At 41.3% G+C, this 18,903-nt stretch overlaps 1 protein-coding gene across 3 annotated transcripts; it reads right to left on the minus strand.

Moving 5' to 3' along the window:
- Positions 1-1,233: 1,233 nt before the first annotated feature.
- TRMT1 (tRNA methyltransferase 1) lies at positions 1,234-18,903 on the minus strand. 3 transcript variants are annotated; one of them, XM_039342986.1, is made up of 17 exons: positions 18,879-18,903; positions 16,831-17,167; positions 14,455-14,510; positions 13,664-13,809; positions 11,420-11,607; positions 9,046-9,161; positions 7,359-7,471; positions 6,372-6,520; positions 6,074-6,157; positions 5,541-5,610; positions 5,314-5,448; positions 4,805-4,890; positions 3,996-4,104; positions 3,491-3,567; positions 3,007-3,126; positions 2,379-2,499; positions 1,234-1,416 (listed from the first exon to the last, which is right to left on the minus strand). In XM_039342986.1, exons 2-17 carry the CDS (start codon positions 17,145-17,147, stop codon positions 1,354-1,356), a joined length of 1,950 nt encoding a protein of 649 aa, XP_039198920.1. In that variant the 5' UTR covers positions 17,148-17,167; positions 18,879-18,903; the 3' UTR covers positions 1,234-1,353. The 3 variants fall into 3 exon arrangements, with proteins under 3 accessions (XP_039198920.1, XP_039198912.1, XP_039198904.1); XM_039342978.1 differs by lacking the exon at positions 18,879-18,903 and adding an exon at positions 18,690-18,872; XM_039342970.1 differs by lacking the exon at positions 18,879-18,903 and adding an exon at positions 18,551-18,872.

Below are 18,903 nucleotides of genomic sequence, written 5' to 3' on the forward strand. Positions count from 1 at the left end.
GGCCAGGCAAGGTGGGGGATGTGACAAGGGAGGGGAGGGCCAGCAAGGGGAGGGCTGGGCAAGAGGTGAGGCTTGGTAAGGTGAGGGCTGGGCGAGGGGAGGGGAGGGCCGGGCAAGGGGAAATGAGGCCCGGCAAGGCAAGGGCTAGGTATGACCTTGTGAGGCTTGGCAACGTGGACGGGCAAGGGGAGGGGAGGGAAGGTCTGGCAAGGCAAGGACCACAGGATGCCAGGTGAGTCTGGGCAAGGTGGGAGCTGGGCGAGGCGCAGCAAGGTGTGGGACAGGTGAGGCCAGGCAAGACGGGGGCTGGGCCAGGGGAGGTGAGGCCTGGCAAGGTGAGGGCCATGCGATGGGAGGTTAGGCCCGGCAAGGTGATGGGAAGTGAGGCCTGGCAAGGTGAGGGCCAGGGAAAGGGAGGGTGGGGCGAATGAGCCGTGGGCCTTGTGTTTGACATGTCTGCTATACTTGATAAATCACTTAGATTTGTTTTATAATGTCTTATTCAACTTTGGTTCACATCAGTAACATCTCACTATTAAGGTGTGACTTAGATTAAAGTACTTGCACCAGTTCTCAGGAAAGAATGCATATGTGGATAAAGTTATCTATGTAACTTGTTACTTACCAAGAATATTTGTAGATCAGAGTTGAAATGAGGGGTCTTGATGCTCTCTGAATTTGGTCGTTTTCTTGCAGATGTTTATTACCCAAACTAGGAAACATCAACAGTTCTAGCCTGATGATATTATCTGGTTTAATGAAAAGTCTTCAATAAAATACCAAGGTCAGCAAACACTAAGGACACTTAACTTGCTACTTCATTCTAGCTTTATTGAGAGACCTACCATCAACTTGAAAAGAGCAATGAATGGGCTTATATAAGTAACGGGGGAGGGGGGAGAATAATTGTGGGACTCTTACCCTGAGATTTTGACCAGAACTATATGTATGATGAAAGAAAATCATATAGCCTGAAACATAATATTTCTGCCAATCGTAGGAAGCTGCTTTACACCAAGTCATATCACTGCTCTGTTTTACCCAGAGTTACCTAGCTTCCCAATAGCAATAAATATGTCACATAAAAATGTCTCAGCCCTGGGGTTTTCTGCATGCAGACTGGTGCAGACAGATTAAAAAAAGTGGAAAGACATCCAGCTGAAATGGTTCTTAGATAGTGTTAACAGTGTTAACCCCCATCACTATTAAACAATCACAAACCCAAACATCATCAAAAGATAATAGTATTTAATTGGCGTGCACATTTTGACAGTCATTAAAATATAAAGATCGCCTGTAAATGCAAAAATAAAAATCACATCAGGCATTCGGGACTCTTTTGTCACACTGCTGTCATGGTGTTTCACCCTGGGTCTCGTGAGAGTAGCAGCATTTGTCTCCCAATGAACAGTCACCCTGGGAAGGAAAATGGCATTCAGTGGGGACAACTTAAAGACATTTATATTATTGCACGTAGTCCAACCACTATATAACTAGCTGAATGCTTTTTAACAAAAAAGAAACTGCCTGGATAACGCACTCAGCAACTCTGGGGAATGGACCATGCTGTCTTCACCATGCATTATCTTTAGTAGTCAGAAATAGCAATGAGATTATTCTGAGTGTGTCTATGGTCTGTATAGTCTTAATGCGCCTCCACAAAGACTCAAATTTTTGCTGCTGCTTTAGGTCTGCCAAAACTGAGCAGTTTGGTAAAGTATCAAGCAAGCAGCACTTTAGCTTAGTAGATCATTTTAAACTCAGGAGCAGCCAAATCTATTTTCAGAGGATATCCTGGTACTTAATTGGAATTGTCTATCAATTATAACATTGGTTAAAATGGACTGGCTAGGTATGAAAGATTATTGGTTCTGGATACCACCCTTAAGCTAGAGCAGATACTTCTTACTCATTAGTATCTTTACTTATCTGTGGCTTAAAAACCCTAAAGCTTTGTGAATGTTTTCTGTTTCTAGGAGGCAAACTGCATGCCCCTGAAGTTTCCAGATCCCTTGTATGGAGAAGAAAGCCCCCAATCTATTTTTTTCCCTTTCTCAGAAAGCTTAGACCCTGCACTGGTTCTAGATTAGTGCAGTCACCTGAAAAGCTGCTCTTGTAAAAGGTAATTTCCTTTAGATCCAGATGTTTCCATCTGTGCTATAACCCAACTATATCAACCCACTGATCCAATCCCACGCCCAAATGTTATGGAAGCCAAATGCAGCAAGGTGCCACGATCCTTTTCTGTCACATGCCAATCACATTTCTTCCTGGACCTGTGCTATCACAATAAACCGAATTCCAAAAATATGCTGCCCATTTCCTTCCATGAGCCTTCAATTAGCTTCTTATCATGCAGAGTAACTGTGGCCACTTACCTGCCGGAACCTTTTGCATGGAAAGTTTTTTAGCTGAGAACTATCATCCCCTTCTGTGCACACTTTCCTCTTGTTTTGATGTAATTTTCTCTTTTCCTGCAGACAAGAGGAAATCCCACCCCTAACCCAGAAATATAATTAGGCATGAACGAAGGCAGCTGCCCTTTGCTTTTAAAGGGACACCAAAAAGGCTCATAACGGAAAAGTGCAGCAAACCCTGTAAAAACCTTGAGTGTGAGTGGCAAGACACCCACCCACTTCTGCACCCAGGAGGACTGGCCTACATTCCTTCTACGATTAGGTTGCACCCAGCAAAGAGACATAGTGGCAACGTCAGCCAAGGGCCTGAGCTGTAGCTATGATATGTGCGTAAGCTTTTTTATTTTCTGAGAAGGGAGTCAAGATGCAGAGGAAGATACTAGCTATGCCACACAATCTTCCAAGACAAAAGTTCTATTAACAAGACTATAATTCACAGACCAAACAATACATCTGGCATCAGTTTTACAAAGAAGAAACGACTGGGTTTTTTCCTTCAAACATCATAGATTGTAATCCCAGAAGAGTTTTATATCTGGATGTTCCGATTTCCTCCCAGCACCCCATGATTCTCTTTCAGTCCCTTTACCCTGCTTTTGCTCTCGCTTTGGGCCCCCAGAAGGGCTCGGGATTCATCTGAAACCGTCGGAGTCTCTGTTTTCGTGATTTAGGATTAGCATCTGCTCGGACAGTGAAGGACGCCTGCAACCTGTACAAAATGTATAGAAAATCAGAATAAGGGGCAGATTAGAGCACATGATAGAATTCTAACCCCCATGGAAGCCTTTTTAGTAAGTTCTGCCAGCGGTAGGAGAGTTCAGTAGCTTATATTTTTCTCTGCAAAGAAACAGCTTCAAAATAACACTCTTGGGAGATTCTCCTCCCTCTACAGCCATCCTCTCTATTATGTATGTATGTTTGTTTGTATGTATGTATGTATGTATGAAACTTTAGGTTTCCGCCTTCAAAACATCCAGGTTTTTAATATCCTGCACCTAAAGCAATTTGTTCCTCAGTTCAAAATCCACATTTGCTCATCTCAAGCCCAGTTCTACCATGTGACAATCACCTACTTGGGTTCCACGGAAAGGATGTGAGCAGCTGGGCTGTTCTCTGAAAGGCGCTCTCGTTTCACAGGGTTGAGCTGCTCCTGCAAGTGGGGATGGGCAGAAGGAAGAGAAGGAACAGCAGTTTAATCTTTAAAAAGGGCCTAAGAGGAAGAGCGTAGGCAAGAGCAAAGGCAACCAACCGTAGAAGGGATGTCTCGGAATTATTACTATTATTGTTGTTGTTGTTGTTGTTGTTATTATTATTATTATTACAAATCTTTTAGGGCTACCTCACACTGAATCTTTATTAAAGCTTCAACAAAAAAGCACGGGACATACATGCAGAAAGAAATTAGTTTAAGCTGATTGGTTTTGCCTAAAAAACTAGAGGAGAAACCAGAAATTATCTCTTGATGCCTGGAATAGCCTTACAAGTTAGAGGCCTCCATAGTTATTATACAGTGTCAATCGTTTTTATAAAGCCAGAAAAGAAAAACTGCCTTATGTGATAAAGTAAGACCAGGCTCACCCAGCAGCGCATAATGTCCCAAAGCACAGATGATGGTGCATCTGTTTTGATAGCATTCTTGCAGGCGTGAGAAAGCGACACTTGGTGGCCAGCGTGAAGAAGAGCTGATCTGAAAAAGAATCCAGAGAAGGCTTATATTCAAACATGCCCTAACCTCCCTGAGAAAAAAGATTTAGCAGAAGCCCCCGACAACCATTGAAACAGGTCAACATTCTGTTTAAGGCAGCAGAAAAACTGGCACAATCATCTAAACATGAGACTCCAATTGGGTCAAATCTATTTTTTCCCCTTATATTGTATATTCAAATTCTGTTTCTTTTTTTTTTACAGCTTCTTCTCTATCATCCTCTGAAATATATTCTTAGTATATCCTTAAAATCACATGACGTAGCATGCTAGAGGCCCTCAGAAGCTGTGTTTCCAAATCACCCAAATCAAAATGTATCCCTGAATCAACCGCCGCGCCCTAGAGAAGGAATCTTTTAAACAGCATGTTTGTCAGGCAATGGGGCCTGAGCCATCTGCATGTGATGACTATCCCGCTGGAGTTTGAAAAGATTCACAGATTCACAAGACTAGATAACTTGCTAAAAAAAAAAACAGCGTGTCTCTTAGCAAGGTCCTGATTAATATATCACTATTGTTAGGACTACCACAAAAAAACCTATTCTCTCCTCAGCATCACAATGGCATTCAAACCGGCAGATGCAAGGAAATCCCACCTATCGCCACATTCACAGCCTATCTTAGGATATCCCTTTTTAAAGTTAAATACAAGATCTTGGTGCAAATTAGTAAGTTCATCTTACCTGAACTGCAGTAGAGAAGGACTGTTAGAATGGATGGTTTTACTGAGTTTATCAAGGGTATAATAGAGAGGGACATCAGGTAGTTCCTACAAGCAGAGAAAAGCAGATTCTAATTACATAAGGAAATTTTCTAGTGAAGTTACAGAAGAGGCATATCTACTACTGTAACCATCTTTTAGCCACATTCTGCTTTCAACGATGATCCATTCTGAAGGCACTTTTTAGGCTGACTAGAAGAGGTTCCCTTTTAGGTAAGCTTGTTCACTATTACAATTATCTCATAAAAAAGATGTCAGTGGGCTTGCCAGAACCCAGACCATGGCTTGAACATTGGTGCCTTGCAAAGGGGAAGGCTGCCTAAAGTTGAACAGAGCAATGCTACCTGCAACACCTGGTGGTCTGCAGGCTAGCTCTCCACTATTTTACTACTTGATGACAGATTTTTGCTTCTGGGGGCGATCTGAACGCAGAATCACCCTATTCACTCTGCAAACAGCCATCCTCCTCACCTCCATCACCATGCTCAGGATGCCCTGAATCCGTTGATTTGTCTGAAAGCGGCCTGGGTTACTCTCAACCGCTGACAAGACTCGCTGGACAAAACCCAAATCATGAAGTGGTGCTGCCCACATGGGGCCAGCCAGCTGCAGGACAAGGAGGAGGAAATATCAGCTTGGGAAAAATCACTTCTCCAAGAACACGTAAGCCATGAGGCTACATACTAATCCCAGCTCACCTGGTGGTGCTGGTGACAATGTTCACAGGACGGACCTACAGGGGGGCCACAAGCAGCCTTATAGTTGAAGCTGTGGGGTTACACAGAAGAGAAGCAGATGCCATGAAGCCAAATCGTAACAACAGATGGGTCTGCTTCCTCCCTAATTATCAAAGGAGTCCTTTATGTTACAAGCCCAGGTGGTCTGAAAGTCCAAGAGACTAAAGGCCAATGGCCCTCAGGTCTCTCTTCGCTAGCAGAGTATAGATCAAGCATCAGAAACATCTGCTCAGAGTTAAGCCTCTGAATCCTCAGCAGCAACGTTTCGACTGGGGAAAAAAGTAGTCGATTTCTAATGCTGAGAGGCAGTAAATGAGAGGCCATATTTCCCAGTAAGAATTTTTGTCTATCTAAGTTTCTGTCAAATTCATTTTCCGCTATGACCAATGCGGGAGAAAATATCTAGCAGGAAAAGAATGTATCCACCAAAATGGTTTAGGCAGCAGAATAAAGGAAACTGCTGCTACGCTAACAAAACTATAAAGAACTCTTACTTTTTTCCATCGCTGACCACCTTGCCAAGTCTCTGGATATGAAATGATCCACAGCCCACACAGTTATAAACCAAGGCCTGTTTGCTGCCAAGAGAGAGAAAAGAAGAGTTCCTAAGATGGGGCAAAGAAGGAGATGCCCAGGTATCGGCCTTGAGTCATGCCGGCTATACTGGACATCCTCTTTCTGAATGCAACAAATTGGGAATAGTTGGAAAGCTAGCAGGAGATCTGAATGTTTTTCCTCCGCAGGGGAAACACAGCAGAAAAAGCGAAACACCATCTTGAGCCAAGTGCTCACCTCGCAGAAGCTTTGACCTTGGATGGTCCACTGAAAACGCGAACAAACACACGGATGTAAAAGTCCACACTGACAGACAACAGTGGAACAATATAGCGCTGGTAGCAGTTGGCACGAAGATCCAGGCTGTGCAGGATAATTCGCAGGGCCTGAAAGAAAAAGGATGGTACAGCGAGGATTCCTTCTGCCTTTGGGCACTGGGCACAAAATGGCTAAGTTTTCAGAGGATACGTAAGACCTCTGCATATTCTTCACAGCACGTGATGTTCCCATTCCATTCTTTCCCAACCCCAGTATTGTAATACTTATAAGACTTTACTAGTTACTACTAGCTGTCCTTGCTAATTTGGGAAATATCAATTTCCTTTTGAGCATAATAACAGGGAGAAAAAAATGGCCATAGTATATAACATGTCAAACACAAGGCCCCGAGGCCGGATGCCACCCACGAAGTGGTTTCATGTGGCCCGCGAAGCCATCCTGGAAACAGTGAGGGAAGGGCCCTTGCTGCCTTGGCCCTGGCCCAGGCCGGCCAGGAGCCAATATACAATTTTGTGATGGTGATCTATGCTGAAACGCATTCAGTCTTAGCTCCACAAGGCTGTCTAGAAACAGCGAGGAACCAGCCCCTGCTGTGTCGCCCCCGCCCCCTGGGTGCATGTGGGGGAGGTGTCACCCTTTGTGAAGAAATGGACCATGCCTTGGCGTTTGCCCCGGTCCCACCCCCTTCTACCAGAGACCATCAGATCTGTCCCACTCCTGCCTAGGCCCCCACAGGCACCCTTGACGCGAACGATGTAGAGCTGGCCATGCCCACCCAATAGGCCACACCCACTCCATCCACGCCCACCCAGTAGGCCACACCCACCCTGGCCACACCCACCCGGCCCCGAGGGCAACCCCAATGCTGATGCGGCCCTCAATGAAATTGAGTTTGACACCCCTGGTATATAAGCATCTCATTGCCTGGCACTCTCTCCTACTCACCATCTCATGACAGTAGGTGGTGCTGATGGACACGCCTCCATATTTGCTGTAGCATGTTTCCCCCAATTTCCCAGCCAATACAGCCATGTCGGTGCATGTAACACATAGCAGACCTATTGAAGGCAAATTGTAGAAAACAATGCAAACCAACACTTCTCCCAAACATACCAAAGGAGCTAAGGGGGAACAGACAAGAAGAGTCGATGACCGTGTGCCAAAGGCTTCGCTCTAGAAGCTGCCCCACAGCTGAGCCAGTGTAATTCTACTTCCTTCTCTCCAAAAAAGGTCTGCTCTTCCTACAGTGTCAGGCACAGAGAGGGAGCAATATAATTTGCCAGTATGAAAAGACTTGGGCCTGATTCCAGACTCTAGAGCAGGGGTAGTCAACCTTGGCTCTTTTATGACTCGTGGACTTCAATTCCCAGAATTCCTGAGCCAGCTTAGGAGTTGAAGTCCACGAGTCATAAAAGAGCCAAGGTTGACTACCCCTGCTCTAGAGTCCTGGTTTTCTTCCTTTTACTCTGTAACGTTCACACTGAGAGCTCGTTCGGTCTAGCGGTTAAGGCACCAGGCTAGAATCCAGGAGTTTGAATTCTAGTCCTGCCTTGGGCATGAAAACTGTCTGGGTGACTTTAGGCTAGTGACTCTCAGCCCAACCGCCTTCATGTGGTTGTTGTTGTGTGGAAAATTGGAGGAAGGAGTATTATGTATGCCAGCTGCTCTGAGTTACTTACAAAGCAATAAAGGTGTGATAAAAATCAAATAAACAAACAAATAATAATGGCTCAATCATTCTTGAACAGTTTGATATCCTCTGGAACATCATTACAATTTCCTACAGAGCAGGAGTCAAGTTATGGCTATAGATACACCCCATTTTAGAAAACAAATTTTGCAATATGAAACCCATGTTGTTATTTTAATCTGCCGTTAAAAAAGGTGGAAACCTTTATCAAGAAAACTCTGAAAAAAACAGTATTCTAAGCCCTTTTTCACTATTAATAACAATATATCTTGGAGGACCTCTCATGGACTATGAATGCTAACATGCTTGTGAAGAAGGCACAGAAGAGGCTGTACTTCCTGACAATGCTCAGAAAGATAAATCTATCTCAGCATCTACTTCTGTCCTACTATCAAAGCACCATTGAGAGTGTCCTGACATACGGCATTCTTGCCTGGTATGGGAGCAGCTCTGTAGCGGACAAAAAAGCTCTACAGAGAATCATTAAAACTGCCCAGAATATTATTGGACTCCAGCTACCAGCCCTGGACAACATTTTCGAATCTCACTGTTTGAGGAAGTTGCGTAACATTCTCAGAGACACTTCCCATCCTGCTTACAATCTTTATGGACTGTTGCCTTCTGGCAGAGGATACAGAACAATGAAAACTCGGACCACAGGTTTTCTGAATAGTTTTTACCCCAGAGCTATAATTCCACTCAATAATGAACTAAAGGGCCACCATCAGTGAACTGTTGGACAGTATTACTTGATCTGTTGGGTGGATGTTTGGGTGGTTTTAGGGGTAGGTGGGAGTGTGTTTGGGGATTATGTGTGTGGGTGGTCTTTGGGTGTCACGTAAATTTCGTTGTATGAGTATACTGTGTATATACATACAATGACAATAAAGTTTATTATTATTATTAATACCTAGAACTGAAAAAAAAAAAGAACCAACTCACCTCCATCCCTCACACACTGCACCACAGCATCCAAGAAACCAGAAGGGCTGCCATATGGGTCCAGATCAATAATATCAAAGAATTCTTTAGCTGCCTTTCTGCGATACAGCAGCATCCTGCACGAGAGAGAGAGAGAGAGAGACAGACAGACAGAGACAGACAGACATGATTAGGCATGGTACATCCAATAGCTAGAAAGGAGGAAGCAGGAAATTCTATGAAACAGTAGATGCCTGCTTCAGTTGAAAAGGAAGCTCAGTTAAGCCTTCTCTATGCTAAAGCGTTTGGTATATGCAGAAAACTGTGCCTAAAATGGAGGATCAGCTATTTTCCCTGGCAGGCTGGCTGCTCATATAGAGATTATTTTCATTATGAGGCATGCCCATAATATGATTCTAGATCAGCAAAAGATTAGGCCAATGAATACATATCTAGCGCAAGTCAAAGAGTTTCTCCAACTTAATTCCATAGAAGAAGAGGGGAATAGACGGATAAGTTGCTCAATAAAGAGAGGATGTTTTAGCTGGCACAAGAATAGAAAGAGATGGAAATTCAGGAAAATTAACTCCTTCACGTATTTTTATTTTTGAATAAGACATTGTGCCCTGATGACAGACTGAAGAATGGGATAATTAGAAACACAGCTGAAATACAGGACCTGCATATCGTCTCTATTCAGCGGTGATTCGGCTGTACTTCCCAAACCTACACAAGTGGCAATTCTGCCCCAAGTCATGATAATCTTCCTAAGTACCATATGCCTATTATTATTAGTGTATGGTATTGTTGCAGTAGCCAGGAGACCACAATGCTATTGCCAAGGTACCAGCCCTGGTATAGGAGACGCTTGCGCACTTCCCGAAGTGCGCCACAGGAGGGCGAAGTGGAGAGAGCAAGAGGAGCGGCTCTTTCTGCCCTCTCCCTTCCCAAAGGTGCCCCTCAAACAGGCACTGCAACTAGGAAGGTTCAGAGCCGTCAGAAATCTGCCTGTACAAAGCACCAGCTCCTCTCCCTACCAAAGTGATACCTATTTATCTACTTGCATAGAACATGCTTTTGAACTACTAGGTGGACAGAAGCTGAGGCGAGCAACAGATGCTCACCCTGCCACACAGTGCTTACGCTCAAACCACAGAAGCCGAGACCATCTCCAGCATCATTAAGCCACCGAGCCACCGCGCTTCTTAGCATACATCTGACTGGCCCTTTGTGGAGACCAAGGTTCATGCAGTGTGCAGATAAATATTGGCTTTCTCATTTATGATCCCGAGGTTTGTTATCATCTTTGTTTTTTTAAAAAAAAAATTATTAGGTTTTTTTTTAATAATTTTTTTTATTTTCCATTTATCCAACATAGTTATACAACAAAATTCACTTTACAAAATAAAATAAATTCATAATCATAACCATAACCATAACCATAGGTGCCGCTTGCTCGTTCCCCCCAAGCTGCATCCACCCTCCCTAATACCTTCCTTACTTCCCTCCTCTTTCTCTCCTCCCCTCACTACTCTCTTCCCCTCCCCTTCTCCTCTTACCATCCTACTTCCTCCCTTCACCTTCCTCCCCTCTCATCCCTCTCGAATTATTAGTGTTTGGGGATAAAATGGGGTCAGGATTAGGATTGAGGTTTGGGTTAGGGTTGGGGTTAGGGTTGGGGTATTTCCAGGTAACATTTTCAATATTTAGAAACAGCATATTGTCTGGGTACATGTATTTAACTAACAACATGTATTTAACAATAATAGATATAATTAATTATCATAAACAGTATTAATTAATCACTCAGTAGCCTTCTAATTAATATATATTCAAAATTACATATCACACTCCTTTCTCTCTGACTTGTTTTTCTGTTATTATCTTTGTTAGCTGTCAGAAAACTAACTTAACACCACATAATCATGACAATGCAGAAAAACATGAAAGCTAAATAGTATTTAAACTTTATAAATTCTCCCCACCTCATTTTGTACAACAGAATATTCACCTGATCGTGTCAAAACAAAAGGATAATACAAACTATTCTCAATACAACAAGTTTTTTGTAAATGACTTTTCTCATAGTTAGAATTAGCTCAAGACATAAAATAAAACAGTATTATCACTCCCCAAGGCTCACTGAACAAATTTGCATGCTATTCTATATTAAAGAATATGTCAGTCAAGTATTACAAAGTGCCTAAGTGAGTTTGCATGAATCTAATTTGCTCTTCCTTTTTTTTAACTCCCACTGTTACTACATTGTTGTATGAAAATCCTATTTCCTTTGCAAAGCAAGAGTTTATCTGCTATGCCTCAGGATGTTAAATGATCAAAGGATTAAAAACATAATAATAATTGGCATCCCTCTCTTGTATAGAAGCTTACTAACCGAGCATCTGACAAGCTTGGAGTCACCAGGTGTTCCACGCCATTGAGCTTAATGTTTTGGGTGATGAATTCAACAGCCTTAGAAGAATTATCATTAGCTACTACACTGTGAATGCCAGGCACTTCCTTTGCAAACCGGATGGAACGCAGTCCAGAAGCAGCCAGAGCCTCCAGCACTTTGAGTCCCTCCTGTAAAAGGCAGGAAAAAAATTAAAGAAAAACTGGAAGAAATATTGCAACTAACTTTAAAAAGCTCAATATCTGACTTGAAACTATGCGGATCATCCCTGCTTCAACTTCCAAAGCGGCCCTGACAATTTCAAAAATATCAAACAGAAATGTTCAGAATGTGTCTTTCCCAAGTGTTTTACGATGCTTGACCCCCTACCCCTGCGCAAAACAATTCAAAAGCTTGCATCATATCTTAAAGTGGTCCCTTTGAATGCTTTAGCTTATGCTGAAATGAGCAATTATTCCGAAGTCCTAGATTCTTTACTTCAAAAGAATTATTAAAGAGGGTGATCACAGAAAGTGATCAGTCAAATCCCAGAAGTTGTAAGGTGTTAGAAAATTCTGTTTTATTATACAGAAATGATAGCAGGTGATTATTATATAGCCATATAGATTGGTAGCAGAGAATGGTTACATAGCCATACTGATCAAATAAAGTGTACAGTGTACAATAACGGTTTTTCAACTGCCACAGGAAACTCTCCTCAAAACAAAAGGAATCACAGATTATAACCATAGATGCAAACTAAATACTGCCATCTACTGGCTGAATAATTCTGTTGTTGTTGCAATACAAAACACATTCTAACATGTATTCCAACACCCCCACTCAACAACTACTCCTTATAAGCTTGCCCTTAACATATTCCAATGTTAGATTGTCATCTGGATGTGCATCCGACAAGTCTTTCATAACTTTCTGATAAACCACTAAATAATAGTGCTGCACCATGAAAATCTTTTATTTCTTCTCCTATACCTCACAAGTATTCAACCATTTCCAAGGTATGCCTTATGTAATCCTGCATTTCCTGACCTTTCGTCAGCTTGGTTTGGTATAGCTTTCTAATAAATATTTATTACTTAGATTAGCTCTTTCATGCACCTTTTGTAATCCTTCCCACATTTCTTTAGCAGTTTCACATTTACATATATATATGATTTGATCATCTTCTATGCTAAGAGAGCTTGTGCTCTCAGCTTTCTGATCTTTCTCTATCCATTCATCTGAAGGTTGTTCTGGCCTAGCTTCATTTATATATTTCCATGTACCTTCCCTTATTAGCAGCATTTTCATCTTGAGTTTCCAAGACTGGTAGATCTGGTTTGTCAGATTTGCAAATGAAAGCTTTGTCTCAGCTTTATTACTAGCCATTTTCTTTTATTCTGTTGCAATCTTCTTTCTGTTTCTGTATCTTGCACTTATTTGCTGTCGCTGGCTATGACTGGTTTGCTATGTTCTGTGCTGAACTTTATATTTTCCTCTAATCTGAGCTTATACTGGGTTTATACTGGGTTGAAGCTGTGGGTACTGGGAGAGGAAAGGATTGTATAGAGTAAGCTGTCTGCTCATGTTCATATCAAAAGAGGCAGTTGGAACTGGGAGCTGCAGACATGCTATGCAAATAGCTTCAGTATTCTTTTTGCGCTATGCAAACCACTTCAAAAAAAACCTTGCCAAGAAAACTGCAGAACTAGTCTAGATAGTTGCCGGGGTTAGAAACTTGGATTGGGTTGTTTTATTATTGCATTGATAGTTTATTTGGTTTTACACTTAATGTGTGCCGCTGAGAGTCTCTGGATTGTGGGAGAAATATAAACAATGAATGAATGAATCAATGACTAAGCAAGCAAGCAAGCAAACAATCTCCCACCAAGAACAGCCAAAGATTATGATAGCTGTGAATGATAGCAATAGCAATAGCACTTATATACCACTCCAACAGTGCTTTTCAGCACCCTCTGAGCAGTTTACCATGTCGGCATATTGCCTCCAACAATCTGGGTCATCATTTATCAACTTTGGAAGGATGGAAGGCTAAGACAACCATGAGCCGGTCAGGATCAAACTCTTGGCAATGGGCATAGTTTACCTGCAGTACTGCATTCTAACTGCTGCACCGATAGAAACTTTAAGTCCAATATATCTGGGCAACAACAGGCTGGTAATGGCCAATGGAGTGATTATCCAATCCACCCTCAAAACCCCAATGTGGAAACATAGATACAATACCTGGCATACTTCACCCACTTCTGCAACTGAGGCAGTCTCCTCATCTGGAGTATCTCTATTATTCAGTTGTTCCAAGTTATCACCTTTTTCCTTTTCAGAGAGATCAACAATCACTTTAGAGGCATTTTCTTCCCCAGGGACTGCAACTGGAGAAAAAAGATGGGGTAGTATCTTGTCTGTATTTTGGTATCTTGTCTGAACAAATGCTCAATCTTTAAATCTTTTTATATAATTATCAAATATTCAACTCCTTTAAATGATGTTTTCTCCTACTATAAATATAACTGCAAGGCTGCCTCTTCTGTTTAATTTTGCCACTACTGAAAATCTGAACATACTTATAGGTATATGGAGAACCATACTGTCAAAAATCTATTCATAATTCCAATGATGTAAGTAAACTGCAGTTGCTCTTTTTTAAACTATAAAACAGAATCTTAGCTAAAAAGCAACAAGAACAAATTACAGAAGATTAAAACATTCTGTATTGTTATTCTCGGGACAATTCCTGAAAATTAAAAGTGGGTCTGCTTATTTCACTTCACAGCCACTAAAAAAAACCTTTTTCTAATAACTTGAGGGAGGAAATCAAAATGCTGCCTTGTTAAGTCCCAATTAAGTTTTTTTATTATTAAAAGTGTATACACATTCTTTCTCTGCAGGCAGGAAAATAAATCTGTATTGTTACTACAAAACAATAAAAGTGAATATCTACATTTTGCTTCTTATACATCTCTGTTTTTCATCTGATGGACCTTAGATGGAATAGTGATGAAAGCATTGCCACTCACTCCTAATTCCTTTGGATGAGAGCTGCAGACGAGCAAATTCAGTAATAACGGCACACCTAAATGGGAGAAAAACAGCACATATTACAGACTCTAATGTGCCAGAATATACAAAAGATTAAATATCTACTGTGCATGCATACAGTCCTTTCAAGAATGCAGGACTTTTACAGAGGATCATTACATAATTCAGAATCCAAAACTATCAATCATTTCAAAAATTCTTTCAAGTAAAATGACACATCAGCATCACTTCTTAGGTCTAAGAAGCGTCTTCAACTGTATATATTTCTTCTTTCCTACCACTGTTTTTATATTGCTGGGAGTTGGGTGGCAGATAATTTTAATAAATTTTTACATCCATATTACACCAATAGCTTTTAAAAGCAAGAGTGCAGAGAGGCAGATCTTTTTATAGCTTAATATGTATTTATTCTGTATTAACTCAAAATAAGTACCGTACATGCCGGCGTATAAGGCGACTTCTGCGAGCGCTGAAATCGGCGCCAAAGACGGGGGTCGTCTTATACGCCGAGTCGTCTTATACGCCGGAAATACTGGTAGTTTCCGGCGTATAAGACGATGTTCTAGGGTCGTCTTATACACCGGGTCGCCTTGTACGCCGGCATTTACGGTAATTTGCATAATTATTGCTAAATTAGACCAAATTCCAGAAATTTTCATAAAATGCACATAAACATCAAGTACTACATTGTTTACCAGAAACTGATTTCTGATCTATTGTTTGCTTATCTTATTAATATAACAGCACACTTTTTCCTTGTTATACAGCATGAAACATCAATTTGCCTGATATATACCATTACATACTTACGAAACTACTTCAATGAATGAAATATCCCAAGCCTTGCAGTAATTAAAAAAACAAATGACTTTCACTTTCCAATTTTACATATACATTTTTCTCCACTAAAAATGAACTCCATAGATAGCAATGTTGTACTAATAACGTTACGTTGAAATCATTTGCTCAGCACATCAGTTCAGAACTTTTAGTATTTATCTACAAGAACTCTTTGAATCTCATTGCATTGCTCAAAGTTCCACACATGTAGTAAATTATATATTTGAAAATACACTTACTAAATGAACATTTTCCCACATTGTTCCTTTTACATTATGATTACAGACTGTCATATTAATAAAAATTACACTGGAAAGTGCAAAAATATAACACGAAAACCTACTTGGAGCTTGCTAAAGCTATGCACTCTTGACAACATCTAAACCAGACATGTCAAGCACAAGGCCTGGGGGCCTGATGTGGCCCGCGAAGTGGTTTCATGTGGCCCGCGAAGCTATCCTGGAAACAGTGAGGGAACGGTCCCTGCTGCATTGGCCCTGGCCCAGGCCGGCCGGGAGCCAATGTACAATTTTGTGGTGGCCATCTATGCTGAAACGCATTCAGTCTTAGCTCCACAAGGCTGTCTAGAAACAGCGAGGAATCAGCCCCTGCTGTGTCGCCCCCGCCCCCTGGGTGCATGCTGGGGAGGTGTCACCCTTTATGAGGAATGAAGAAATGGACCACGCCTTAGTGCTTGCCCTGGTCCCACCTCCTTCTGCCAGAGACCCTCAGATCTATCCCACTCCTGCCTAGGCCCCCACAGGCACCCTTGACACGAACAATGCAGAGCTGCCCATGCCCACCCAGTAGGCCACACCCACTCCATCCACACCCATGCAGTAGGCTGCACCCACCCTGGCCACACCCACCTGGCCCCCCCAAGAGCAACCCCAATGCTGATGCGGCCCTCAATGAAATTGAGTTTGACACCCCTGATCTAAACAAACCCATTATCTACTATTTGATAGCCATTGGGGTTCTCCTTTCTGAAAAGGAATACAAAGAAAAAGAAAAATGGACATCAAGGACTCCTACAGCCTGATCAGTCCATGAAATGGAACACTAAATCACTTTTACAAAGAAGATCTTTAAGTAGGGAAAAATTAGAGTAGATATGCTTGAATACATAGCCAGTCCCCTTGAGGATTCCTGTGGCAATAAATAGCAGTTCCTCCCAAAGGTTTTTAGAAAGTGAAAAAATACAGACAGAACCCCTTTGCTAATGAAAATTATCTTAAGACAAGAAAGATAGAACCTAACGAAATATACGCTCTGAAGCTAATCACAGGAGAACATCTCTTCTTTCTCAGATAAAGATAATATTTTCATAATAAAGCTAACTCCAAATTAATTCCAACTTGTTATTCCAACTGTATCCTCTTTCCCCACACCACCATCAAAAAAAATTCCAAAGGGATAAACTCTCCTATCATTACTTCATTCCAACTTCATTCATTCATCCAACTTCTGAAAAAAATCCAGCAGCTTTTAAAGTCACCCCATTCTCTACTTACGTAAGATCTCTGTTGAACTCTTGGACAGGGTTATAGAACACTTCATTGGCATTTGGGAAAATCACTTTTGCTTTTCCTTCTGTGATTACTTTCTCCCCATTTTCTGTTGGCTCATTGCCACCACTTGTACTCACTGTAGGTGACTGAGCCATGTTTTGCTCCAGATTGCAGCTTTCTGTTTCCATGTCTTGATTCCGATTACCCTCCATGACTTTGTTAAAAGATTGATTTCTGACTGAAATTGCAATTAGAGTTGCTTCATTCCTATATGAAGCCCAGGCAAGTCTCAACCAAATCCTCAGACATTTATTTGTCATCAGTTTTTTTAAACTATTTTCTGAAAAGAAAAGAAATATTATTTTACCGCAAATACCCTGAATTTCCAAACATTTATAATTCAGCACTCCTGCTCTAAATTTAGAGCCCAAGAATAGAGCATCTCATATTATACTCACCTACTGTAACATTTATTATCCCAGTGAACTTAACTGTGATTCATTTAACAGTTTAATCAATCCAATTTTCTAGGTTTGCATTATACACCAAACCATAAATTAATTTTACAGCCTAGACCTCTGCAACACATAGGCTAAAATGGATAATCCATGGATTTATGCATCTTGTACATATAGCCTTGCCCAATGCACAGCCATGTCAGGTAGCACAAGGTTTTCCAAACTGTTCCTTACAACTCTAGGGTTGTGAGACAGCTTAAAGGTAAAAAAAAGTTCACTTCCCAGGAGCATATATAGCAAGTTTTCTAAGATAAGATAACCTTTATTGTCATTTTTTACTATGGGCACAACAACACACATCAAAAATGAAATTTAGTTGCCCGCTCTCAAAGTGAACACATACATGACACACACCTAAACATAATATATACAATATATATAGTATATACAACATATGTATAGACCTACACCCCCGACATATACATAACATACGAATATTAAACACTGTCCATCTTGAATATATAACAGGAGGAAGCTTGAGAGTTCACAAGATTTATACTGTATGGAACGAAACTGTGGCTGAATCTGGATTTTCTGCTTTGGATACCACAGAGCCTCATCCCAGAAGGTAACAAGGAAAACAGGTTGTGAAGAGGGTGGGTAGTGTGCCGGACAATTTTATGGAGCCTGCTCAAGCAATGCTTCTGTGCTATGTCCTGGATGGGAGGGAGGGAAGGTACAACAGAAATTGGGCTTATCAATTAATACACCAAAGCCCATCTCCAAGAGGTGCTCATAACAACACATTAATTTGCCTCTTGAGCAAGAGTTCCAGATTATTTTAAAACTAATGGATTCTATGGCCTGAAAAAATCCTGAAATACAGATTGTGGGGGAGAGAAACATGACTGTACAGTGGCAAACTTTCTCACTGAATTTTATAATTTTCATATAAAATAAGGGTACGTTTTGTTTGTACCTCTTCTTCTGCAGAGAAATGATCTTAAACTTATTTTTGCAAGACTATTTCTCAATTACAGTTTAGAGAAATACTATCAGTACTTGGTATTAGAAACAGTAATGACCAACAGAAAATTATTGAGGCACACAACCTTCTCCCATCTCAGAGATGGGGCCTGGGTATTTAACTGTTACCTTTTGAGAAACATTAAATTTTATCTTACCATCAAGAATCTTAATTATAACTGAAATAGCATGGAAAGAAGTAAAATAAAATAATTTTAACTCTATTATTTTACACTTACTCTACAGCCAACGTGTAATTTTCAATGAACTGTAGACTAGCATTATTTCTCCACAAGTCTTCGCACGCAACTGCAAATACGTGGAGGTGGGGCAGCTGGAGGGCTGAAATCTGGGTTCTCTGAAGGAGGCAATACCGACCTCGAACGTTTCTGTTTTTGCTGTTATCTGGATCAAGCCACGCGCCAGGCAAAGGATAAGGAGCTGAACTATAAAGTCTCTCCCAAGGAATCGGGCGGGAAAAGTGGGGGGAGAATTAAAGAAAAGCCCACGATATAAGCTCCCCTATGTATAGCACAACCAATCAGAACTAATGCCCACGTTCCTCACCACAGTGTATACTGTCAGCGCCATA

This window comes from Crotalus tigris, unplaced genomic scaffold, assembly GCF_016545835.1.
Source record: "Crotalus tigris isolate CLP2741 ecotype Arizona unplaced genomic scaffold, ASM1654583v1 scf7180000017551.9496454, whole genome shotgun sequence".
NCBI classification, from domain to species: domain Eukaryota; kingdom Metazoa; phylum Chordata; class Lepidosauria; order Squamata; family Viperidae; genus Crotalus; species Crotalus tigris.

What these genes read in the sequence shown, in the direction of transcription:
- TRMT1 (XM_039342986.1), bottom strand. Translation starts at nt 17,147, where the DNA reads ATGACAAATAAATGTCTGAGGATTTGGTTGAGACTTGCCTGGGCTTCA. An exon ending in GTGGTCAGCGATGGAAAAAA is followed by an intron (nt 5,611 to 6,073) that starts GTAAGAGTTCTT and finishes GTAACCCCACAG; the next exon opens with CTTCAACTATAAGGCTGCTT. An exon ending in ATTGTCACCAGCACCACCAG is followed by an intron (nt 5,449 to 5,540) that starts GTGAGCTGGGAT and finishes CTTGTCCTGCAG; the next exon opens with CTGGCTGGCCCCATGTGGGC.